This window comes from Hemibagrus wyckioides, linkage group LG27 (genome assembly GCF_019097595.1).
Source record: "Hemibagrus wyckioides isolate EC202008001 linkage group LG27, SWU_Hwy_1.0, whole genome shotgun sequence".
In the NCBI taxonomy this organism is placed as follows: Eukaryota; Metazoa; Chordata; class Actinopteri; order Siluriformes; family Bagridae; genus Hemibagrus; species Hemibagrus wyckioides.
Genome location: NC_080736.1, coordinates 20,009,484 through 20,036,400, shown reverse-complemented (window position 1 = coordinate 20,036,400; position 26,917 = coordinate 20,009,484). Strand labels below are relative to the sequence as shown.

The 26,917-nt window shown below is 40.1% G+C and overlaps 1 protein-coding gene across 5 annotated transcripts in view; it reads left to right on the top strand.

The window, feature by feature from the left end:
- The window catches only part of LOC131347897 (complement C3-like), a 33,254-nt gene extending 6,885 nt beyond the window's left edge, over positions 1 to 26,369 (top strand). For 3 of the 5 annotated variants that reach the window (XM_058382355.1, XM_058382358.1, XM_058382360.1), the window contains 31 exons: positions 209 to 324; positions 416 to 559; positions 778 to 993; positions 1,766 to 1,966; positions 2,454 to 2,612; positions 2,697 to 2,820; positions 3,230 to 3,301; positions 3,540 to 3,767; positions 4,281 to 4,803; positions 5,346 to 5,431; positions 5,698 to 5,837; positions 5,911 to 6,120; positions 6,300 to 6,366; positions 6,462 to 6,548; positions 6,631 to 6,834; positions 8,611 to 8,686; positions 8,772 to 8,931; positions 9,529 to 9,636; positions 9,949 to 10,093; positions 10,238 to 10,401; positions 10,636 to 10,791; positions 10,975 to 11,034; positions 11,114 to 11,204; positions 11,907 to 11,958; positions 12,039 to 12,123; positions 21,489 to 21,578; positions 21,669 to 21,774; positions 21,853 to 21,942; positions 22,403 to 22,657; positions 22,738 to 22,885; positions 25,684 to 26,369. In XM_058382355.1, the coding sequence (XP_058238338.1) occupies positions 209 to 324; positions 416 to 559; positions 778 to 993; positions 1,766 to 1,966; positions 2,454 to 2,612; positions 2,697 to 2,820; positions 3,230 to 3,301; positions 3,540 to 3,767; positions 4,281 to 4,803; positions 5,346 to 5,431; positions 5,698 to 5,837; positions 5,911 to 6,120; positions 6,300 to 6,366; positions 6,462 to 6,548; positions 6,631 to 6,834; positions 8,611 to 8,686; positions 8,772 to 8,931; positions 9,529 to 9,636; positions 9,949 to 10,093; positions 10,238 to 10,401; positions 10,636 to 10,791; positions 10,975 to 11,034; positions 11,114 to 11,204; positions 11,907 to 11,958; positions 12,039 to 12,123; positions 21,489 to 21,578; positions 21,669 to 21,774; positions 21,853 to 21,942; positions 22,403 to 22,657; positions 22,738 to 22,885; positions 25,684 to 25,804 (4,484 nt within the window). In that variant the 3' untranslated portion in view covers positions 25,805 to 26,369. The remainder of the gene's footprint in view (positions 1 to 208; positions 325 to 415; positions 560 to 777; positions 994 to 1,765; positions 1,967 to 2,453; positions 2,613 to 2,696; positions 2,821 to 3,229; positions 3,302 to 3,539; positions 3,768 to 4,280; positions 4,804 to 5,345; positions 5,432 to 5,697; positions 5,838 to 5,910; positions 6,121 to 6,299; positions 6,367 to 6,461; positions 6,549 to 6,630; positions 6,835 to 8,610; positions 8,687 to 8,771; positions 8,932 to 9,528; positions 9,637 to 9,948; positions 10,094 to 10,237; positions 10,402 to 10,635; positions 10,792 to 10,974; positions 11,035 to 11,113; positions 11,205 to 11,906; positions 11,959 to 12,038; positions 12,124 to 21,488; positions 21,579 to 21,668; positions 21,775 to 21,852; positions 21,943 to 22,402; positions 22,658 to 22,737; positions 22,886 to 25,683) is intronic. The other 2 variants (XM_058382357.1, XM_058382356.1) reach the window with 2 other exon arrangements.
- The last annotated feature ends 548 nt before the right edge of the window (positions 26,370 to 26,917 follow it).

Below are 26,917 nucleotides of genomic sequence, written 5' to 3'. Positions count from 1 at the left end.
TTTTAAGGGAGGTGGTCAGGGCAGAACAGTTGCCTCAGCTAATCCGAGGCATAAAACAAGTGACGATCTTAAGCAAATTGTGACTCTTAATACGAAGCTCTTTATTTTGTAAAGTCAAACTTGAGGTTATACGAGTTTTCTGCAAAACCTTCCGCAAAATGTCTCTGATGTCATTTATTTATTTGTTTGTTTGTTTGTTTATTTACAGGAAGTGACCTCGTGGAAGCAGAAAAGTCGGGCATCAAAATCATCTCCTCACCCTACGTGCTTGCCATCGAAGACACATTGAGTTTTTATAAAACGGGCCTACCCTTTGACGTAACGGTAACGCTCGCACGACAATCAGCTCATGGGGAATTTATCTGCTTTACAGTTACATTTGAAACAGTTACATCGGTTGTATTTTGTGTTTCAGGTTACGGTTAGTCACCACGACGGCTCCCCGGCTCCGGACGTTCCGGTTAAAATCAGCTACCTGTCCACTCCTGTCACGGAGCACAGCGGCACCATCAAGGTGTCCCTTAAAATGCCGTGTGGCTTTGGAAAAAAGAGGATTAAGGTGAAACACACACACACACAAAGTGGAAATATTATTATACTGTCCAGGGTTTTCCTTTACATATTAAGAAGTTAAGAAGCTAGCATTTGTTTTATTTCCTGCTCAAGGCTTTGACTGCAGTCCATGACCCAGAAGTGAAAAGAATCTAGGATTCAGAGGAAATCAAGATCACTGTATATCTTCTACCTCTCATATTTTCTCAATGCTCGTCTCTGCAGGTTAAAACCGCCGATCCAAATCTGAAGCCGGAGCAGCAGGCCAAGACCGAATGGTTGGTGACGGCGTTCTCACCTTTCAGTATGAGTGACCCGAACTATCTTCACATCACCGTCGACAAGAAGGCGGCAAAATTAGGAGAGATTTTAGACTTCCAGCTGCACCTCAGCATGAACTCCCAGAGAGAAAACAACCTCCAAGGGGTGGTTTCATATATGGTGAGTCTCACACTGTTTATTGTGCTCAGTAAAGCCTAAGCTTTTTAACACTATTGCTAAACCCCCGATCTTTATAACATCATCTGGGCTCTCAGTAAATCAGCATCTTACTTGAAGTTGAACGGCAAGCGTTTACAAAGTGTCCCGGTGTTTGCATAAATTGGCATCATGTGTGGAAATTTATATACATATAACACACATTAAACATTTCAGAAAACATCCATTCAGCAGGACAAAGAACAAATAGAATACTATTATTAATACTAAGTTAAGAAGTGTATCTTCAGGGGAAAGAAAGTGAGGTCACAAACATGGAGGACAGATTGCTGGGGGAAAAAAAAATCTCCAGTTTCAAACAGAAATCAACGTAATCTTAGCTGTAAATAATAAATCTATATAAATAACCTAGGCCAATCTGCAGAAGCAGCAAAATTGTCCACAGTAGTGTGTTATTGAAAAGCACTTTATTAGGAACACCTGCTCATTCCTGCACTCAGCCAATCATGTGGCAGCAGCACAGAGGCATAAAATCGGTGAATAATATAACATGCAAGGAAAAGGAGATGCTCTTTAATCCTAAAACTTTCTCCTTGAGCAAAAACCTTGTGAATGTTAACTACAGGTTCTCGCCATCTGTCTTTACCTGCATGATTTTACACATTGTACCCCTGACTGGATGACTGCATGAGTGTTCCTATTAAAGTGACCGGTTAAGGTGTTTGAGTTAAAGATATTTGTGTTTTTTATTTCCACTCACTCTGGTTATTCCCAGGTGTTGAACAAGGGGAAGATCATTCGTTCCGGGAAGATGAACGTAACAGAGGAGGAAGTGATGACCCTTCCTCTTCTCCTGACTCCGGAGATGCTGCCTGCCTTCCGCTTCGTAGCGTACTATATTCTGCCGCAGTCGTACGCAGTAGAGGTGATGGCCGATTCCGTTTTGGTGAAACTGGAGAGTCGTTGTTTGGGTTCGGTGAGTCGGTTTGCATTCTCCTGCGTTGTTCACTACTTAATCATTAGTGCAAACAATGAATGAATGAATGAATGAATGAATGAATGAATGAATGAATAAACGGCCCCCTGGTGGTCCACCGACAGGATCCCATGCTCTCATTGCCTAGGGTTATGCTACTTATTTATCCATTTATAGGTCCATTTAATATTATCCGTGAGACAAGTTTGTCCAGGGCTTGTCATTTTAGTCTCCTTATAGAAATGATCAACAATTAGTCGAAGTGTCTATCCCTGTTACGATAGAAACTACCTTCTTCAAACTGTGATTCATGTAAAATATTTATGGAAATGGTCACATTATTTCTTGCCAGTCAGAAACAGCCCCTTCTTATGATGGCAGATGTGTGAAGCAGGGAACGGGACAGTCACAGACTTTATTTACATATAGTATTTACAGTCATTTTCAACACATTTACACGTTAATTGCCTCTATGCAATATTTGTAGCTCAAGCTTGAACCGTTGAGGGGTGAAACGAAGGACTCGTATACACCAGGTGACAGCTTCAACTTCCAGGTCAGGGGCGACCCCGGGGCAAAGATCAGCCTGGTCGCCGTGGACAACTCGATTTTCCTGCTGAGTAAAAGACAGCTGACGCAGAGCAAGGTGACGTGAAGGAGTGAATGATTCAGTAAATATCAGAGATTTGAGAATTATGATTTTGACACTAATCCGGTTGTGTACTACCAGATTTGGGACACTCTGGGACAGGGGGATTTGGGCTGCTCTCTAGGGGGAGGAGAGTACAGCATGGGTGTGTTCACGGACGCAGGCCTGAATTTTCAATCAACCTTCTTCATTTCTACAAATAATAGTAATGTATTCCTTTTTCTTTTTTTTTTTATTAAGACATGTGCAGCATGTGTACAGAGCGTGATATGTTGAACAGGGTACTGGGATGCCTGGGAATGTTTGTTCGGGAGGTTATAATAAGGTGGATTACAGATAGCTTGGTGTGAACTCCCTCCTAGAGCAGATGATCTTGTAAAATAAATAAGGAAATGTTGGCACGTCTCTGAGAGCATGACCTCATGGATTCTGCTATTGTCCAGACGTGTTGTTTTAACTTAGTGATAACAAAAAGCACTTGATGAATTGACCTCCCTTTTGTGAGTTTGTTACTGATCTCAATCTTAACAGACGTGCACAGAACCATTCTATCGATTCTAATAGCATAATAATAATTTACTTATAATAACATTAATGACATTTACTTCGATTAGGGCCGTCATGTCATTCGAATCTCAGGAGGGGGCGGCGCTCTGTTAAAAAACTGCGTCTCCGAGACGAACTTGGTGAGCTGTTGTTGTTGTTTGTTTTTTTTTTTACGTAATATTGTTAATTTCATGAAGCTTCTGCATCTGATATACATTCAGAGTTTTTTTTTTTTAATCCAAAATAAAAACTGGTTAAAATAAAAGCCTTGACATTTTTATGTTATATTCACTGAAGGGAGTATTGTGTTTAGTAGATGAGAGTGCTGAAGGAACCGGATGTTGCTGATTGATTGTGTGTGTCTGTTCGTGTGATCAGAGAAATTCCATTCCGACCGGTTTCTGCAGCGCTGCTGCTCCGATGGCATGAGGGCCATTCCCATGCCGTACTCGTGCCGCCGCCGTGCTCTTTACATCACGGAGAACTGGAGCTGCGTGATGGCTTTCCTCGAGTGCTGCTCGAAGTACAGGGGTGAAGAGCTGGGCGTCGTCACCCCACCACCACCCACTACAGAACCAACCTTTCCCATGGAAGATTTACAATACGGTATTATCATTTCTGTTCCTATCTTCACCTTTTCAAAATCGAGTTCAAAATTGTCTTTACACCAGAGCACTTTTTTAAAATCCTTCAATCCGATTGGTCTGGAAGAAACATCTGAGCTGTAATTCAAATCGGAATGAGTGTACCCAAAGACTAACAATAAACAGATTTTTAAAAACTAAAATAATTATTATTAAAGCATGATAATTGTCTGTAAGGAGACATCTAAAGCTTTAGACTAAAGTTGTTGTAGTAGTCAGTATTATGACATTATGATGTATATTTGTGAGCTCCTGTATGTGGAGGAGGGCAGACTGCGCTGTGTTACGCAGCATTACTTGCCACACTTCATCCTCCCTGATGAACGATGCTATACTGTGGCATGATTGGAATATAGCATTGATGCTAACAGTGTAGCTATTAGACATTTCCTGATGTTATAACCATTTTATATTGTCATGACCGTGTCAGTACACATCACTAATGGGTTTCTCACCCAACATTCTAATCTTTCAGGCTATATTGATTTAGATCAACGGCATCATATTGAGTATGCTGTTAGTGGTAGGATTGCTGTTCCTGGAGTTGTTGGTCCTGTTGGTGTTGTACCTGGACTTGGTGGTGGGTACGGTGGTGTTCCTGGATCTATTGATGCTTTTCATGGTACAGCTGTACTGGGCGGTGGGTACGGTGGTGTTCCTGGACCTATTGATGCTTTTCATGGTGGACCTGCACTTAGTGGTGGGTACGGTGGTGTTCCTGGACCTTTTGGTGGTTACGGTGGTGGACCTGTACTTGGTGGTGGTTATGGTGATGTTCGTGGAGCAGTGGGTGTTCCTGGACCAGTGGGTGTTCCTGCTCTCAGTTTGAGTCCTGAACATAGTGCTGCTGTTCCTGACCCTTATGGGAGAATGGGAGGTGAGACAGGAACTACATTTGAGTACCATGACAAGCTAGAGGATATTTATGTTCGCACCAAATTCTTTGAGTCCTGGCTGTGGACAGATGTCCAGCTTCCTGGAACTCCTGGGCCAGATGGGTAAGTGCTACTTTTTTTTTTTTTCATTTTAATGGAATACTCATACTTCTATATAATTTTATATGCTAATAAACCCCTGTTTAGCTCTTTTCATTTATATAGAAACCATTCTACATTTTCGTGTTTGTTTTTCCTTAATCCACTTGAAGCAGCCAGGGGATTACAATATGTCTGACTTGTGAAGGAAACCGCCCTAGAGGTCCTTTACATAGTCTTGTAATTGTGGTTATGTGTGTTTGTTATTAGCTGGAATCATTTTGTTTATTGTCTTGTGAAAAAAAAAAAAAAAATATATATATATATATATATATATATATATATATATATATATATATAAATAAGTGGACAAAATTATGAAGATCATAGAAGCGTTTAGAGAAAAACTAGAATGCACTCTTGCTGTCCTTTATTTATTTATTTACTAATAGTCTAGGTTAATAAAGGGTTTTTCACCTTATTTACTGAATAAAATATTGGTGCCAGTATTTCAGAGTTGCTGTAAAAGCATGTAAAAACCCTGCACCATATTTTCTTCTTCTCAGATTGGCTGTTGCCCCAGTGGCGTCTGTTCTCCCAGACAGCATCACTCAGTGGGGGATTCTGGGGGTTAGTGCATCATCAGATACAGGTAATCGTCTTACATTCACATTTCTGGCATTCGGCAGATGCCCTTATTGAGAGCAACTTAAATCTGATCTCATTTTATACAACTGAGAAATAGAGGGCTAAGGGCCTTGCTCAAGGGCCCAGCAGTGACATTTTTGTGGACCTGGGATTCGTCCAACCACTAAGCTACTGCATTCACTTTCTTGTGTCTTCCTGTGTGTTTGTTCATCTAGCTATGTGTACTTCAATATTGCACGTGTCGTCTAATCGAAAACGGATTTCCTGCAGGTTTCTGTGTAGCCGAGCCGTTCAACATTAGGGCATGGAAGCCGTTCTTCATCAAACTTCGTCTTCCTCGCACCGCAGCCAGAAACGAACATGTTGAGGTCAAGGCTGTGCTACACAACTACATGAGCAAGGACTTGAAGGTAACTTCAGTGCAAAGTGTGTTTATTTCATGGAAAAAGCGACTACATATTTATCGTGTGTGTGTGTGTGTAGGTGCTGGTGGTCCTGGCAAAAACAGAGGACATGTGCAGTGTGGCGTTTACTAAGGATCATAAGCAGGAGGTGTTTGTGAAAGCTCGCTCCTCTGTGCTCATCCCCTACACCATAATCCCGCTCCGAGCAGGAGAGCTCCCTCTACAGGTCACTGCCGTGTCGCAGAGCTTCACCGGACAGGACGCAATCCGTAAAAGTCTTCGTGTAGTGGTGAGGCTTTATGTTTGCTCTTATTTGCCGAAATCTGAAGCAGCAATATATCATAATGTACTGTTTATAGTGGATATAGTCAGTATTGCATCTTATATTTATCAGGTACATATTTTTAAAGAACTGCTTTTGCTACATTAAATGAAGCTTGTGTGTGCATGTTTCTCTTCTTGCTGTAGGTGGAAGGCATTCAGAAGATGGTTGTGAAGAGTTTTGTGTTGGATCCCACTGTGAAAGGAGACAACAGTGAGATCACCTCCTCTTGCCTCGTTTAATAAAAGTCAAGACAATTAATATGGATTCATGAAGCTAAGTCCATTGTGTGTGTGTTTGGTCTGCAGATGGAAATCAGCTGATTAAGGTAGACAAAGCTGAACTGAGTTCGGTGGTTCCCAACTCGCTTCCAGAAACATTCGTCAACGTCAGAGGTAGAATAATAAGTTACTTCTTAGCTCGAATGACTTTGCTGATCACTTCAATTGTTTTCATTTTATTTCTGTGTGTGTTTAGGTAATTTGCTGGCTGACAGCATCGATAACTCCATCAATAAGGACTCGCTTGCGGCGCTGATCCGGATGCCTGGAGGCTGTGTGGAGCAGAACCTGGCTAGCATCACGCTGCCGCTCATTGCTACTCACTACCTGGATCGCAGCTCACAGTGGGAGAGTGTGGGAATCCAGCGCAGAGACGAGGCCATCTCCTATATTAAGATCGGTAACATTGATAGATTGAAGATAAATCCAAAGTCAGCGTTATACCATAAGTAGTGCACAACTCAAATGCTAGATAAAGAAGCAGTTCATTTTTGATACTTGGAGACAGAAATGCTGCTGTGATCAGACACTCTCAAACCCCCTTTTACTACAAATAATCTGGAAGATATGTAGAACATACACTATATTGCCAAAAGTATTCGCTCACCCATCCAAATAATCAGAATCAGGTGTTCCAATCACTTCCATGGCCACAGGTGTATAAAATCAAGCACCTAGGCATGCAGACTGTTTTTACAAACATTTGTGAAAGAATGGGTCGCTCTCAGGAGCTCAGTGAATTCCAGCGTGGAACTGTGATAGGATGCCACCTGTGCAACAAATCCAGTCGTGAAATTTCCTCGCTCCTAAATATTCCACAGTCAACTGTCAGCTGTATTATAAGAACGTGGAAGTGTTTGGGAACGACAGCAACTCAGCCACGAAGTGGTAGGCCACGTAAACTGACGGAGCGGGGTCAGCGGATGCTGAGGCGCATAGTGCGAAGAGGTCACCAACTTTCTGCAGAGTCAATCACTACAGACCTCCAAACTTCATGTGGCCTTCAGATTAGCTCAAGAACAGTGCGCAGAGAGCTTCATGGAATGGGTTTCCATGGCCGAGCAGCTGCATCCAAGCCATACATCACCAAGTGCAATGCAAAGCGTCGGATGCAGTGGCGTAAAGCACGCCGCCACTGGACTCTAGAGCAGTGGAGACGCGTTCTCTGGAGTGACGAATCACGCTTCTCCATCTGGCAATCTGATGGACGAGTCTGGGTTTGGCGGTTGCCAGGAGAACGGTACTTGTCTGACTGCATTGTGCCAAGTGTAAAGTTTGGTGGAGGGGGGATTATGGTGTGGGGTTGTTTTTCAGGAGCTGGGCTTGGCCCCTTAGTTCCAGTGAAAGGAACTCTGAATGCTTCAGCATACCAAGACATTTTGGACAATTCCATGCTCCCAACTTTGTGGGAACAGTTTGGAGCTGGCCCCTTCCTCTTCCAACATGACTGTGCACCAGTGACCAAAGCAAGGTCCATAAAGACATGGATGACAGAGTCTGGTGTGGATGAACTTGACTGGCCTGCACAGAGTCCTGACCTCAACCCGATAGAACACCTTTGGGATGAATTAGAGCGGAGACTGAGAGCCAGGCCTTCTCGTCCAACATCAGTGTGTGACCTCACAAATGCGCTTCTGGAAGAATGGTCAAAAATTCCCATAAACACACTCCTAAACCTTGTGGACAGCCTTCCCAGAAGAGTTGAAGCTGTTATAGCTGCAAAGGGTGGACCGACGTCATATTGAACCCTATGGATTAGGAATGGGATGTCACTTAAGTTCATATGCGAGTCAAGGCAGGTGAGCGAATACTTTTGGCAATATAGTGTACTTTTATACAAGTATTTTTACTTTTTATACTACAATAGGCTTAGAAACACCATAAAAATTGCCATATATATATATCTTCTCTCAAGCAACATTAGCATAAAGTTAGCTAAATGTTTATCTCCTTGTGAGGTACCATCATCTTCTCTTGCTATACTTGAACTGTAGATTTCAGGGGGTGGAGCTTTGTGAACATGTGTGGGAATAAATCTTGACAAATTTGGGCTAATCTTGATTCTTTGAACCATTATATGAAATCAATTGCTGCAGATTTATTAATTCATTTATATTAGATATAGATGTAGCTAATTTTAACGAAAATTCATTTTGTGATCTTTCATGTGTCTCAGGTTATGAGAACCAGCTTCATTATCGTAAAACGGATGACTCGTATCCACCGTATCAAAACGAAGGAACCAGCACCTGGTATTTATACGTGTGGGATATAGATCTCAGCCCCATGAATCTATCCCTCCTTGAAAGTAAACTTCTCTCTCTATATATATCACAGGATCACAGCGTTCGTGGTGAAGGTGTTTTCCATGGCTTATCCATTCATCAAGGTGGATAAGCAGCACATATGTGGTCCTTTGCTCTACCTGATCAAGCACAAGCAGTCCAGATCTGGAACGTTCAAGGAGGACAACCCTGTCTATGACACCTCAATGACGGTGAGAAGACGGCTCGATGACGACATAAATGTTATTGTTGACTAACAAGTTCAGCACATGGAGCATGTAGGTGGATTTAAGACAAAAGTACAAAAGGTGATGGTTCTACAATACAATCTAATAGACCTGATATTATTGTGCTGTTTCCTCATGGACATCATCCATGCCATGTGATCCTCTGGGAAATTGCCAGGAGAGCAAGACATTATACTGGACAAGTCACTACAACTACAATACGTTTTATTTAGGACCATGAACCATGATGTTTTTAAGTAGAGGTGTGCCCCTGAAAGAATTTTGATTTGACCACTCCAGATGTAAACCCGTATATTGCAAGCCCGTGTCATGGAGCTCGGCTCTCACATCTTGTGATTTTCCATGGATTTGGTCTGAGACAAGGACGTCAACATAGTCTTCAGTGTACTGCATTCACTGTAACATGTCCAGCATTCAGACAGGCTCATCAAATATTATATGACTGATGGATTTATGTGACTTGGAGCTGTGTGTTGCATCATATAGAGCTGGTAATGGACATGTACTGAAACAGTCACACTTTCCTTTGATTGTACTGATTGTGTGTGTGTGTGTGTGTAGGGAGGTCTTCAGGGTGCTGAAACCAGGGGAAGACTGACAGCATTTGTACTAATTGCTTTGGCCGAAGCGAAGAATGTTGTTTCATGCAGTGATCCGGAAATAAACGAGGTGGTAAAACACACACACACACATTTTTGTCTTGCTATCCTTGTGAGGATACCTGTGTGAGGAACCTTAGCAACCAAAAGAAGTGATTAAATAAAAACTGCATCATTTATTATTATTTTTATTGTCCCCACACATGCAAAACTCAGAGATTCCTATCTTTGTAGAATATCTGGTCCCCTACTGAGACATAAAAACATGCCAGCAAAATGCTTTATATTATTATGACACGGAAGCTTTCTTTACTTCTTGTCTAATAACTGATGTTCTTGGTAGCACATATAGACTTCTGCACTCCATCTCTGTTCTTTGCAGCTGGGTTTCGCAAGAGCACAACACTACCTGTCTACACGATTAAAAACCCTAGGCAGGCCGTATTCCGTTGCAATTACCTGCTACGCGCTGGCTGTGAGCAATCATCCCTGTTCGAAGGGCGTGTTACTGGAATCGGCATCACTGGGTATTTTCAGCCACACCTGGTTACATACAGTCACCAACACTTACCTGAGTGTCCAGTCTACAACTCAGTTAAACTCAGTGACTGGACTTCAGTTAGACTGGTATAAAACTGATGACATTTCACTCGTTGTTCTTTTGATATCAGACCGCACACACTGGCCGGACCCAGACAACCCGCTTTTCACACTGGAGGCGACAGGTTACGCTTTGCTAGCCCTACTTAAAGGTGGCCATATTCAGGAGGCGGCTGCTCCGTTCAGGTGGCTGAATCAGCAGCGACGTGTTGGGGGTGGATTTGGATCCACACAGGTATGAGTTACTCATGAATTTTGTAGAGATCTAAATTTCCAGGTAACGTACTCAACAGATTCTTATGAGCTACATTTTATTCTCCATGAAATGTTCTGATCTGTAGAGGTGATGAAATATATTAAAACATGGTGGTGGTAACATCATGTTGTGAGGATTCACAAGCATTGGTAAGCAAACTTCGTACTAATTGTTAGTAGGATGTGACAAAATTTTCTTTCCCCCGTCTCTTAGTCTACCCTGGTGGTACTACAGGCTCTGTCCGAGTACATGGTAAAGAACCCCCAACAAGCTGGAATGAACCTGAAGGTGGTGCTCGGTGTTCCTGGTGGCTCAGATACTCACTGGGACTTTGACAGGAAACTGGCTCATGTGGCACGTTCCTCTAAGGTCAGCGTTTTTAACTCGTTTCTTTTTTTCCCCTCGTTCTCTTTCCCCTGTCTGACAAAAAAAAAAGTTAACTGACTTTCAAGCTTCTTTCATGTGTCCTTCCTACACTGTTTGTCCTATTTGACATATATGGGAAAAACTAGTTTGTATATATGACACGTTTTATGTGTGTGTGTCATACAGGTGGCTATAGATAAGGATTTCACAGTGTTGGCATCAGGAACTGGTCAGGGGATCCTGGAGGTACTTTCTACCACCACACAATATATAAAACCTGTGTGTTTTTAATGCTTGATGTTTCTTTCCTTGTCTCCCTCTGCAGGTGGTAACAGTGTTTAACGAGTTACCTGACATACACGAGAACAGCAACTGCAACGGATTTGACTTGAACGTCTCTATTAGCGAGAGCAACGGTGCGTCTCCCTTTAATCAGCCCTTCACTGGCTTTCTACCAGTGATACAACATCATTAAGCTACTTCAAAAGTGACCGGAGTGTGTAGATGCGTAATGAAGACCAAAAGATAGAATCCTAGCAGAAAACCTTGCATGTGATGCTAGAATATGGATCTAACAGTTAGGTTACATGGATCAATAGATCATTCCAAGGCTAACCTACACTGTCACACAAGGCCATAAAATGAGAAACTGGATGTAATTTTACATGATGCAAACAAACAAACAAACAAACAAAAAATATTAATACTGCAAAATCTAAAAAAAAGCTGCTATGAGCCTAGTAGTACAAAACATGAACATTTTCCAATGACTATTTAAAACAGAGAAACATGATTTAGTACATAATTATTCATTTCAGTATCAGTACCTATATGATACCATTGGGTAGTATTGATACATTCCTAGTAACAATACATGCATTTTCTCAGTTTTACTGAATTCTAAAAGTCCAAAATCTCTAAATTGTTTACATAAAAGATTTAGACAAAGTATAAAAAAACAAACTATAAATCTATTAGTGCACCAATTAGTTCAGGTGTACAGATAATATTTACTGTAAATAACAGATTTATCACATTCATAAATAGTCTGTTTAATGACAGGAAGTATGAATGTTGTGGTTTGTCCAAGTGTCACCTAAAGCTTATGTGTGTTACAGAGAACCCTCCAGCTGACGTAGAGAAGGTGTATAATCTCAGTATCAGTGTAAGGTAAGTCAGTAGCTTGGAGATGGAGTGTATATCAGAGATCTGTGGTGTTGTGTTCATTAGAGTATGTTTTACCCAATCAGAGCTCTGGAGCAGCAGGTGCGCATGGCTGTGCTGGACATCAGCCTGCCCACTGGCTTCGAACCAGAAAACCCAGACCTGGAGCTGGTGAGAGACTGGAGAGTTTCAAAAACATGACAGTGAGATCAAAGACATGACAATGAGATCAAAGACATGATAATGAGATCAAAGACATGACGATGAGATCAAAGGCATGACAGTGAGATCAAAGACACAACAGTGAGATCAAAAACATGACGATGAGATCAAAGACATGATAATGAGATCAAAGACATGACGATGAGATCAAAGGCATGACAGTGAGATCAAAGACACGACAGTGAGATCAAAAAACATGACGGTGAGATCAAAGACATGACGATGAGATCAGTCATGACAGTGAGATCAAAGACACAGCAGTGAGATCAAAGACATGATGATGAGATCACAGGCATGACAGTGAGATCAAAGGCACAAGAGTGAGATCAAAAACATGACAGTGAGATCAAAGACATGACGATGAGATCAAAGGCATGACAGTGAGATCAAAGACACAGCAGTGAGATCACAGGCATGACAGTGAGATCAAAGGCACAACAGTGAGATCAAAGGCATGACAGTGAGATCAAAAACATGATTATGAGATCAAAGGCACAACAGTGAGATCAAAGGCACAACAGTGAGATCAAAGGCACAACAGTGAGATCAAAGACCCGACAGTAAGATCAAAGACCCGACAGTAAGATCAAAGGCATGACAGAGAGATCAAAGACACAACAGTGAGATCAGACATGACAGTGAGATCAAAGAAACAACAGTTAGATCAAAGACACAATGGTGAGATCAAAGACATGACAGTGAGATCAAATATATGACCATAAGATTAAAGGCATGTCAGCAAGACCAGAGACATGACAGCACAAGCAAACATACGACAGCAGGATGAAAAACAACAAAGAAAACAAACACACAACAGCTTGAGCAAATACAAGATCAAAAACACAACAAGAACAAACACACAACAGCAAGATCAAACACACATCAGTATGAGCAAACACACAACAACAAGATCAAACACACATCAATATGAGCAAACACAATCAAATACACAACAGCGAGATCAAACACACATCAGTATGAGCAAACACACAATCAAATACACAACAGCGAGATCAAACACACATCAGTATGAGCAAACACAATCAAATACACAACAGCGAGATCAAACACACATCAATATGAGCAAACACACAATCAAATACACAACAGCGAGATCAAACACACATCAATATGAGCAAACACAATCAAATACACAACAACAAGATCAAACACACATCAGTATGAGCAAACACACAATCAAATACACAACAACACGATCAAACACACATCAGTATGAGCAAACACACAATCAAATACACAACAACGAGATCAAACACATCAGTATGAGCAAACACACAATCAAATACACAACAACGAGATCAAACACATCAGTATGAGCAAACACACAATCAAATACACAACAACGAGATCAAACACATCAGTATGAGCAAACACACAATCAAATACACAACAACAAGATCAAACACACATCAGTATGAGCAAACACACAATCAAACACACAACAACGAGATCAAACACACATCAGTATGAGCAAACACACAATCAAATACACAACAACGAGATCAAACACACATCAATATGAGCAAACACACAATCAAATACACAACAACGAGATCAAACACACATCAATATGAGCAAACACACAATCAAACACACAACAAGATCAAACACACATCAGTATGAGCAAACACACAATCAAATACACAACAACGAGATCAAACACATCAATATGAGCAAACACACAATCAAATACACAACAACGAGATCAAACACACATCAATATGAGCAAACACACAATCAAATACACAACAACGAGATCAAACACACATCAATATGAGCAAACACACAATCAAACACACAACAAGATCAAACACACATCAGTATGAGCAAACACACAATCAAATACACAACAACGAGATCAAACACATCAATATGAGCAAACACACAATCAAATACACAACAACGAGATCAAACACACATCAATATGAGCAAACACACAATCAAACACACAACAAGATCAAACACACATCAGTATGAGCAAACACACAATCAAATACACAACAACGAGATCAAACACATCAATATGAGCAAACACACAATCAAATACACAACAACGAGATCAAACACACATCAATATGAGCAAACACACAATCAAATACACAACAACGAGATCAAACACACATCAATATGAGCAAACACACAACAACAAGATCAAACACACATCAGTATGAGCAAACACACAATCAAATACACAACAACAAGATCAAACACACATCAGTATGAGCAAACACACAATCAAATACACAATCAAATACACAACAGCGAGATCAAACACATCAGTATGAGCAAACACACAATCAAATACACAACAACGAGATCAAACACACATCAATATGAGCAAACACACAATCAAATACACAACAACAAGATCAAACACACATCAATATGAGCAAACACACAATCAAATACACAACAACAAGATCAAACACACATCAATATGAGCAAACACACAATCAAACACACAACAACAAGATCAAACACACATCAGTATGAGCAAACACACAATCAAATACACAACAACGAGATCAAACACACATCAATATGAGCAAACACACAATCAAACACACAACAACGAGATCAAACACATCAGTATGAGCAAACACACAATCAAATACACAACAACGAGATCAAACACATCAGTATGAGCAAACACACAATCAAATACACAACAACAAGATCAAACACATCAGTATGAGCAAACACACAATCAAATACACAACAACGAGATCAAACACATCAGTATGAGCAAACACACAATCAAACACACAACAACAAGATCAAACACACATCAGTATGAGCAAACACACAATCAAACACACAACAACGAGATCAAACACATCAGTATGAGCAAACACACAATCAAACACACAACAACAAGATCAAACACACATCAGTATGAGCAAACACACAATCAAATACACAACAACGAGATCAAACACACATCAATATGAGCAAACACACAATCAAATACACAACAACGAGATCAAACACACATCAATATGAGCAAACACACAATCAAACACACAACAACAAGATCAAACACACATCAGTATCAGCAAACACAATCAAATACACAACAACGAGATCAAACACACATCAATATGAGCAAACACACAATCAAATACACAACAACAAGATCAAACACACATCAGTATGAGCAAACACAATCAAATACACAACAACAAGATCAAACACACATCAGTATGAGCAAACACACAATCAAATACACAACAACAAGATCAAACACACATCAATATGAGCAAACACACAATCAAACACACAACAACGAGATCAAACACATCAGTATGAGCAAACACACAATCAAATACACAACAACGAGATCAAACACATCAGTATGAGCAAACACACAATCAAATACACAACAACGAGATCAAACACATCAGTATGAGCAAACACACAATCAAATACACAACAATGAGATCAAACACACATCAATATGAGCAAACACACAATCAAACACACAACAACAAGATCAAACACACATCAGTATGAGCAAACACACAATCAAATACACAACAACGAGATCAAACACACATCAATATGAGCAAACACACAATCAAATACACAACAACAAGATCAAACACACATCAGTATGAGCAAACACACAATCAAATACACAACAACAAGATCAAACACACATCAATATGAGCAAACACACAATCAAACACACAACAACGAGATCAAACACATCAGTATGAGCAAACACACAATCAAATACACAACAACGAGATCAAACACATCAGTATGAGCAAACACACAATCAAATACACAACAATGAGATCAAACACACATCAATATGAGCAAACACACAATCAAACACACAACAACAAGATCAAACACACATCAGTATGAGCAAACACACAATCAAATACACAACAACGAGATCAAACACACATCAGTATGAGCAAACACACAATCAAATACACAACAACAAGATCAAACACATCAGTATGAGCAAACACACAATCAAATACACAACAACGAGATCAAACACATCAGTATGAGCAAACACACAATCAAATACACAACAACGAGATCAAACACACATCAATATGAGCAAACACACAATCAAACACACAACAACAAGATCAAACACACATCAGTATGAGCAAACACACAATCAAACACAACAAGGAGATCAAACACATCAGTATGAGCAAACACACAATCAAACACACAACAGCGAGATCAAACACACATCAATATGAGCAAACACACAATCAAATACACAACAGCGAGATCAAACACACATCAATATGAGCAAACACACAATCAAACACACAACAACGAGATCAAACACATCAGTATGAGCAAACACACAATCAAATACACAACAACAAGATCAAACACACATCAGTATGAGCAAACACACAAATACACAACAACGAGATCAAACACATCAGTATGAGCAAACACACAATCAAATACACAACAACGAGATCAAACACATCAGTATGAGCAAACACACAATCAAACACACAACAGCGAGATCAAACACACATCAATATGAGCAAACACACAATCAAATACACAACAACGAGATCAAACACACATCAATATGAGCAAACACACAATCAAATACACAACAACGAGATCAAACACACATCAATATGAGCAAACACACAATCAAACACACAACAAGATCAAACACACATCAGTATGAGCAAACACACAATCAAATACACAACAACGAGATCAAACACACATCAATATGAGCAAACACACAATCAAATACACAACAACAAGATCAAACACACATCAGTATGAGCAAACACAATCAAATACACAACAACAAGATCAAACACACATCAGTATGAGCAAACACACAATCAAATACACAACAACAAGATCAAACACACATCAATATGAGCAAACACACAATCAAACACACAACAACGAGATCAAACACATCAGTATGAGCAAACACACAATCAAATACACAACAACGAGATCAAACACATCAGTATGAGCAAACACACAATCAAATACACAACAACGAGATCAAACACATCAGTATGAGCAAACACACAATCAAATACACAACAATGAGATCAAACACACATCAATATGAGCAAACACACAATCAAACACACAACAACAAGATCAAACACACATCAGTATGAGCAAACACAATCAAATACACAACAACAAGATCAAACACACATCAGTATGAGCAAACACACAATCAAATACACAACAACAAGATCAAACACACATCAATATGAGCAAACACACAATCAAACACACAACAACGAGATCAAACACATCAGTATGAGCAAACACACAATCAAATACACAACAATGAGATCAAACACACATCAATATGAGCAAACACACAATCAAACACACAACAACAAGATCAAACACACATCAGTATGAGCAAACACACAATCAAATACACAACAACGAGATCAAACACACATCAGTATGAGCAAACACACAATCAAATACACAACAACGAGATCAAACACATCAGTATGAGCAAACACACAATCAAATACACAACAACGAGATCAAACACACATCAGTATGAGCAAACACACAATCAAATACACAACAACAAGATCAAACACATCAGTATGAGCAAACACACAATCAAATACACAACAACGAGATCAAACACACATCAGTATGAGCAAACACACAATCAAATACACAACAACAAGATCAAACACATCAGTATGAGCAAACACACAATCAAATACACAACAACGAGATCAAACACATCAGTATGAGCAAACACACAATCAAATACACAACAACGAGATCAAACACACATCAGTATGAGCAAACACACAATCAAATACACAACAACAAGATCAAACACACATCAATATGAGCAAACACACAAACACACAACAACGAGATCAAACACATCAGTATGAGCAAACACACAATCAAATACACAACAATGAGATCAAACACACATCAATATGAGCAAACACACAATCAAACACACAACAACAAGATCAAACACACATCAGTATGAGCAAACACACAATCAAATACACAACAACGAGATCAAACACACATCAGTATGAGCAAACACACAATCAAATACACAACAACGAGATCAAACACATCAGTATGAGCAAACACACAATCAAATACACAACAACGAGATCAAACACACATCAATATGAGCAAACACACAATCAAACACACAACAACGAGATCAAACACATCAGTATGAGCAAACACACAATCAAATACACAACAACGAGATCAAACACATCAGTATGAGCAAACACACAATCAAATACACAACAACGAGATCAAACACACATCAGTATGAGCAAACACACAATCAAATACACAACAACGAGATCAAACACACATCAATATGAGCAAACACACAATCAAATACACAACAACGAGATCAAACACACATCAATATGAGCAAACACACAATCAAATACACAACAACGAGATCAAACACACATCAGTATGAGCAAACACACAATCAAATACACAACAACGAGATCAAACACACATCAGTATGAGCAAACACACAATCAAATACACAACAACGAGATCAAACACACATCAATATGAGCAAACACACAATCAAATACACAACAACGAGATCAAACACACATCAATATGAGCAAACACACAATCAAACACACAACAACGAGATCAAACACATCAGTATGAGCAAACACACAATCAAATACACAACAACGAGATCAAACACACATCAGTATGAGCAAACACACAATCAAATACACAACAACAAGATCAAACACACATCAATATGAGCAAACACACAAACACACAACAACGAGATCAAACACATCAGTATGAGCAAACACACAATCAAATACACAACAATGAGATCAAACACACATCAATATGAGCAAACACACAATCAAACACACAACAACAAGATCAAACACACATCAGTATGAGCAAACACACAATCAAATACACAACAACGAGATCAAACACACATCAGTATGAGCAAACACACAATCAAATACACAACAACGAGATCAAACACATCAGTATGAGCAAACACACAATCAAATACACAACAACGAGATCAAACACACATCAATATGAGCAAACACACAATCAAATACACAACAACGAGATCAAACACACATCAATATGAGCAAACACACAATCAAACACACAACAACGAGATCAAACACATCAGTATGAGCAAACACACAATCAAATACACAACAACGAGATCAAACACATCAGTATGAGCAAACACACAATCAAATACACAACAACGAGATCAAACACACATCAGTATGAGCAAACACACAATCAAATACACAACAACGAGATCAAACACACATCAATATGAGCAAACACACAATCAAATACACAACAACGAGATCAAACACACATCAATATGAGCAAACACACAATCAAATACACAACAACGAGATCAAACACACATCAGTATGAGCAAACACACAATCAAATACACAACAACGAGATCAAACACACATCAGTATGAGCAAACACACAATCAAATACACAACAACGAGATCAAACACACATCAATATGAGCAAACACACAATCAAATACACAACAACGAGATCAAACACACATCAATATGAGCAAACACACAATCAAACACACAACAACGAGATCAAACACATCAGTATGAGCAAACACACAATCAAATACACAACAACGAGATCAAACACACATCAGTATGAGCAAACACACAATCAAATACACAACAACGAGATCAAACACACATCAGTATGAGCAAACACACAATCAAATACACAACAACAAGATCAAACACATCAGTATGAGCAAACACACAATCAAATACACAACAACGAGATCAAACACACATCAGTATGAGCAAACACACAATCAAATACACAACAACAAGATCAAACACATCAGTATGAGCAAACACACAATCAAATACACAACAACGAGATCAAACACATCAGTATGAGCAAACACACAATCAAATACACAACAACGAGATCAAACACACATCAGTATGAGCAAACACACAATCAAATACACAACAACAAGATCAAACACACATCAATATGAGCAAACACACAATCAAACACACAACAACGAGATCAAACACATCAGTATGAGCAAACACACAATCAAATACACAACAATGAGATCAAACACACATCAATATGAGCAAACACACAATCAAACACACAACAACAAGATCAAACACACATCAGTATGAGCAAACACACAATCAAATACACAACAACGAGATCAAACACACATCAGTATGAGCAAACACACAATCAAATACACAACAATGAGATCAAACACACATCAATATGAGCAAACACACAATCAAACACACAACAACAAGATCAAACACACATCAGTATGAGCAAACACACAATCAAATACACAACAACGAGATCAAACACACATCAGTATGAGCAAACACACAATCAAATACACAACAACGAGATCAAACACATCAGTATGAGCAAACACACAATCAAATACACAACAACGAGATCAAACACACATCAATATGAGCAAACACACAATCAAACACACAACAACGAGATCAAACACATCAGTATGAGCAAACACACAATCAAATACACAACAACGAGATCAAACACATCAGTATGAGCAAACACACAATCAAACACACAACAACGAGATCAAACACACATCAATATGAGCAAACACACAATCAAATACACAACAACGAGATCAAACACACATCAATATGAGCAAACACACAATCAAACACACAACAACAAGATCAAACACACATCAGTATGAGCAAACACACAATCAAATACACAACAACGAGATCAAACACACATCAGTATGAGCAAACACACAATCAAATACACAACAACGAGATCAAACACACATCAATATGAGCAAACACACAATCAAATACACAACAACGAGATCAAACACACATCAATATGAGCAAACACACAATCAAATACACAACAACGAGATCAAACACACATCAGTATGAGCAAACACACAATCAAATACACAACAACGAGATCAAACACACATCAGTATGAGCAAACACACAATCAAATACACAACAACGAGATCAAACACACATCAATATGAGCAAACACACAATCAAATACACAACAACGAGATCAAACACACATCAATATGAGCAAACACACAATCAAACACACAACAACGAGATCAAACACATCAGTATGAGCAAACACACAATCAAATACACAACAACGAGATCAAACACACATCAGCAAATCAAAAACAACTCCAGCTTGTTAACTCTGTGTTGGTGTATCTACAGCTGACCAACGCTGTGGATTGCTATATCAGCAACTTCCAAATTGTAGATAATCTGAGCGACCGAGGATCTCTCATCATTCATCTGTTCAAGGTAACATGGAGGAATAGATGCTGCTGAGGCTCGTCTCCTAAAAAATAATCTATTAATGTCCTACTCCCTCTACGGGTTTCATGTGTTCAGGTAACCAACAAAGAGGCAGACACCATCACGTTCAGGCTGAATCAGAAGTTTAAAGTGGGTCTCCTGCAACCGTCTACAGTTACTGTATACCAGTATTACAACACAGGTACACACAAGAGAACACTTTGTATGTCTTTTCTATGGATAACTGTATAGTGATGGTCAACTGTATGTGTGTGTTCAGATAAGCGTTGCAGCAGGTTTTACACTCCTCCAGAGGACAAAGAACAGCTCAGTCAGATCTGTAAAGACAACATTTGTCGCTGCACGCAGGGTGAGCTGTTGTATCTGTTGTCTACTAGCAAACCAAGTTGTATCCTTCCACTTACTACAACAAAATGGTGGTAGAACTGCCCAGTGAGGTATCTTTTTAAGGTAACTTTTTAAGACAGCGAATGTGTGCTACTTCAGTTGGATTTCCTTTGTCCAAACTTGGTAACAAACTATTGGTACAGATTGTCTCATGATTAGCTAACAATATTCATGTTTATATATCACAGATGTATGTGTTTGTATATCTGTGATTGTTGATTACCAAAATGGTTTCTTGGTTAAAACGAATGACCAGATTTACAGTTTAACATTGTTCAGGGCTATCCAGTAAAAAATGTCAGACAGGCCCATGAACTAGCATGTACTAATGAGTAGATCAAAGCCAAGCATTCTCTGCTTCATGCTAATGTACAGGTATTACTGAGATTTCTGTGATTAACTTAATAAAACCAACTCTGCAGGAGACTGTTGTGTGTTGAAGACTGGCGCTCAGACAGTTGTGGGGAGAATGAACGCTGCATGCAATGGAAACCATCATGGTAACTGTAACACATTACTGCTCTCTGCTAATGGAGTTCTGTTTCCAACAAGCAAGAATGTCAGTGTTTATTTAATGCACATGCTGTGTTTTCCAGTGTTTAAAGTCAGAGTGTTGAGCGTCAGTACGAGTCAGTATGACCGATATGAACTGGAGATCCTGCAGGTCATAAAAGAAGGTGTGTTTTCCTCTGAATGTTATTTGTAATGTTGTTGCATTTGTTGTTATTTGTTAAATAGTGTGTGTATGTGTGCATAGGTGCTGAGGTTGGTCTGAAGGAAAAGGACACACGAGTGTTTCTCTCTCATGCTGGATGTAGGGCAGGACTTAATCTGCTCACCAGTCAGGACTACCTCATCATCGGTCCATCCTCTGATGTCTGGCAAGCAGGCAGTGACAAGAATGGGTAAAAAACACAACGCTGTTGTCTCATTAGAACTATAGAGCCACACTGACATGCACATACACTATACTGCCAAAAGTATTCGCTCACCCATCCAAATAATCAGAATCAGGTGTTCCAATCACTTCCATGGCCACAGGTGTATAAAATCAAGCACCTAGGCATGTAGACTGTTTTTACAAACATTTGTGAAAGAATGGGTCGCTCTCAGGAGCTCAGTGAATTCCAGTGTGGAACTGTGATAGGATGCCACCTGTGCAACAAATCCAGTCGTGAAATTTCCTCGCTCCTAAATATTCCACAGTCAACTGTCAGCTGTATTATAAGAACGTGGAAGTGTTTGGGAACGACAGCAACTCAGCCACGAAGTGGTAGGCCACGTAAACTGACGGAGCGGGGTCAGCGGATGCTGAGGCGCATAGTGCGAAGAGGTCGCCAATTTTCTGCAGGGTCAATCGCTACAGACCTCCAAACTTCATGTGGCCTTCAGATTAGCTCAAGAACAGTGCGCAGAGAGCTTCATGGAATGGGTTTCCATGGCTGAGCAGCTGCATCCAAGCCATACATCACCAAGTGCAATGCAAAGCGTCGGATGCGGTGGTGTAAAGCACGCCGTCACTGGACTCTAGAGCAGTGGAGACGCGTTCTCTGGAGTGACGAATCGCGCTTCTCCATCTGGCAATCTGATGGACGAGTCTGGGTTTGGCGGTTGCCAGGAGAACGGTACTTGTCTGACTGCATTGTGCCAAGTGTAAAGTTTGGTGGAGGGGGGATTATGGTGTGGGGTTGTTTTTCAGGAGCTGGGCTTGGCCCCTTAGTTCCAGTGAAAGGAACTCTGAATGCTTCAGCATACCAAGACATTTTGGACAATTGGCCTTCTCGCCCAACATCAGTGTGTGACCTCACAAATGCGCTTCTGGAAGAATGGTCAAAAATTCCCATAAACACACTCCTAAACCTTGTGGACAGCCTTCCCAGAAGAGTTGAAGCTGTTATAGCTGCAAAGGGTGGACCGACGTCATATTGAACCCTATGGATTAGGAATGGGATGTCACTTAAGTTCATATGCGAGTCAAGGCAGGTGATCGAATAATTTTGGCAATATAGTGTATATGGTACATACTACTAGACACTGATTTACATACTAACTATTACATACTAACTGTCACTGATTGTTGTGACACTGAGATAGGCTTAGGGGAGACTCAGGGTCAGCAATGGGTGGCTTACCAAGCTGACAGTGTGTAACGACTCACCAGTCACAGGCTGATTCTGATTCATGTGCAGAGTAAAGTCTGTAATCCAACTTGTAAATGTAATTCTGTAGCAAAGCAAAAGTCCGTAAATCCACAACATGCGTCAAGTCAGAAAACACAAATGCAAAACCCAGTAATCCACAAAACAGGCGTAGATCCGAAACACAAAGTGTTAGCTAACTGGCATGGCTCTGTATCTCACGAGACATAATGATACTTCGCAATGTGATGTGGAGAGCATGCCGCTTAAATACAGGAAGTTTTCCTTCTCTGGTGGAACTAAAACTCTGGCGAGGGTTCCCTCTGACGGCCGGACGCCGGTGGCGATATCACAGAGCCCCCCCTCTAGGAACAACACCACCTTGGGTTCTGCGGCAAGGACACCCCCGGGGCCGGGGTGCGGGTTGGTTCGGATGGAGATGATGGAACTCCTCCACCAGTGAAGGATCCAGGAGCGCTCCTCCAGACTGTAGCCTTCCCAATCCACCAAATACTGCAGGCGGTGTTGATGGGAATTCAGGAGGGTCCTCACACAGTATGCGGGGTGTCTGTCAATGTCCACAACAAGCATCAAGTCTGAAAACACAAATGCAAAACTCAGTAATCCACAAAACAGGCGTAAAACCGAAACACAGTAAATCCAATGCGTTAGCTAACTAGCACGGCTCAGTTTTTAGCTAGGCGTAATGATACTTCGCAATATGGTGTGGAGAGCATGCCACTTAAATACAGGAAGTATTCATTTGCTGGTGGAACTAAAACTCCGGCGAGGGGTCCCTCTGGTGGCCGAATGCCAGTGGCGATGTCGCACAGTGTGGGGATGGAGACCAACCGGGTCTATACAAAAATATTCACCAATAAACCAATAATAATAATAACCAATGTAAACCAATAACAAACAAAAAAACTTAGCCTGACACGATATTTTGTGCTTGTTTCATTTACTATGCTGCACAACATGAAACATGTGTAAAACTTAAGTACAGGGGTTGGCACCCGCCCCTTACGTAAGGTGTTTAGACAGCCTTTGTTGCTAAGCGATGCAAAATGTATGAGCACGCTCTTGCTTACCTGAAAACAAAAATACGATGATAAATGTTGAAATTATCCATTTTTTATAGAACAGGCAGTCAGAATGCATACACAACGTTCTCAAAGCATGCTAATTATAACGTTAATTCTAAATAACCGTAAAATGTTATATTATATTTGCTATAATTGGAAACAATAACAGGATAATATAGATCAGGAGATGAAATGTGGGTAAAGGCGGAACGCTTTTTTTACGCTATTTTTGGTGAAAAATCTCAGTGTCTAAAATGGGATCACTGAAATCCTTTGGACGTTGCTGGTTAAAACAAATATTTACCTATTGAGGTGAATATATCTTTTTGTCACATTCTGTATGCTGTCTGAATGTTTTAAATGTGTGTGTATGCATTCTCCCACTGCCTTCACCAAATCCTAAAGCACCTGCAGTCAGGAGAAGAAGACCCGGATATCTGATAGTTCGCACTTAACTCTATGGTTTCCCTTCACTTTCAGCTACACCTACACTCTGGGGAAGGACACTTGGGTGGAGCTCTGGCCATCAGGTGCCTGTGACACATGCACACAACTGGAAAGATTTAGCACAGATCTGATGAATACTGGCTGTCAGACCTGAGACACCAACCCCCCCCCAAACACACACACACCCCTACAAATGACAGTTATAAAAATCTGTCCACTACAATACACATGACACAGGACACTGCACTACAGTAAATTACAGTACCCCACACTACAGTGAACTACACTACCCCACACTACAGTAAACTACACTACACTTAATAGTATAGTACAGTACACTACACTCTATTCTACAGTATGGAGTACAGTACACTACAATCTATACTACAGTCAACAACATTACAGCTCCCTACACTACAGTCTACAATACACACCTCCAGAATAAACTACACTGCACTGTACAACACTGCACAATACACCACACACTACACTTGAGGTGTAAACCTCCGCATGCACACACACTGTTGTTATTCTTTCGCTTCATTTATATCGTGCATTCTTTTCATTTGTTACTCCTAATTTGCTCATTGTTCACTTCGTTAATTGCACTGTGGCATTTTTCTTAGTAAGTATTCTTTATCCAGTGATGTCTGTGTTGCAATGAGGCTTGTTCCCAATTAAAAAATAAAGTTGAAATGTCACCTACATAACGTTATGGAGCACTTCACTGCATGTCCTGACTCCTTACCTGGTTAAAAGCTTCTAAAAAACAAACATGTCTGTTAACTGCATTTCCACATATCTCACAGTAAGTGTGTTTCCAATGCTGGACCTTGGAACCGTCAGCGATGAACAAACACAACCTCCTTCACATAAGGAATCGCTGCAGGGATCAGGATGAAACCAAATTTCCACCAAAGCCACGTTTCTTAACTGCTTATATAACTGAGTGTTGACTTTTACATACACTATACAGAGTGTTGGGGGGGAACTTTCGTAATATGTCTCATTTGTGCATTCCTAATTATAACCTTCCAAGATGCTGACTGTCTAAAGCAATATCTACTTATTGATTTAATTGAAGATGTAATGAGATGGTAGCTTTGTTAGTTTGGATCAGGGGAATTAAACAGTGTGTGGTGTATTTATTTCAGATTTTCATTTAGCTACGAGTAACGTATTCATTTTAAGCAATTACAGTTTACGCAAAGTATCCATGTTTGAGTGTTCACACCAGAAGAAAGTAATTGAGGTTCACACACTCCTA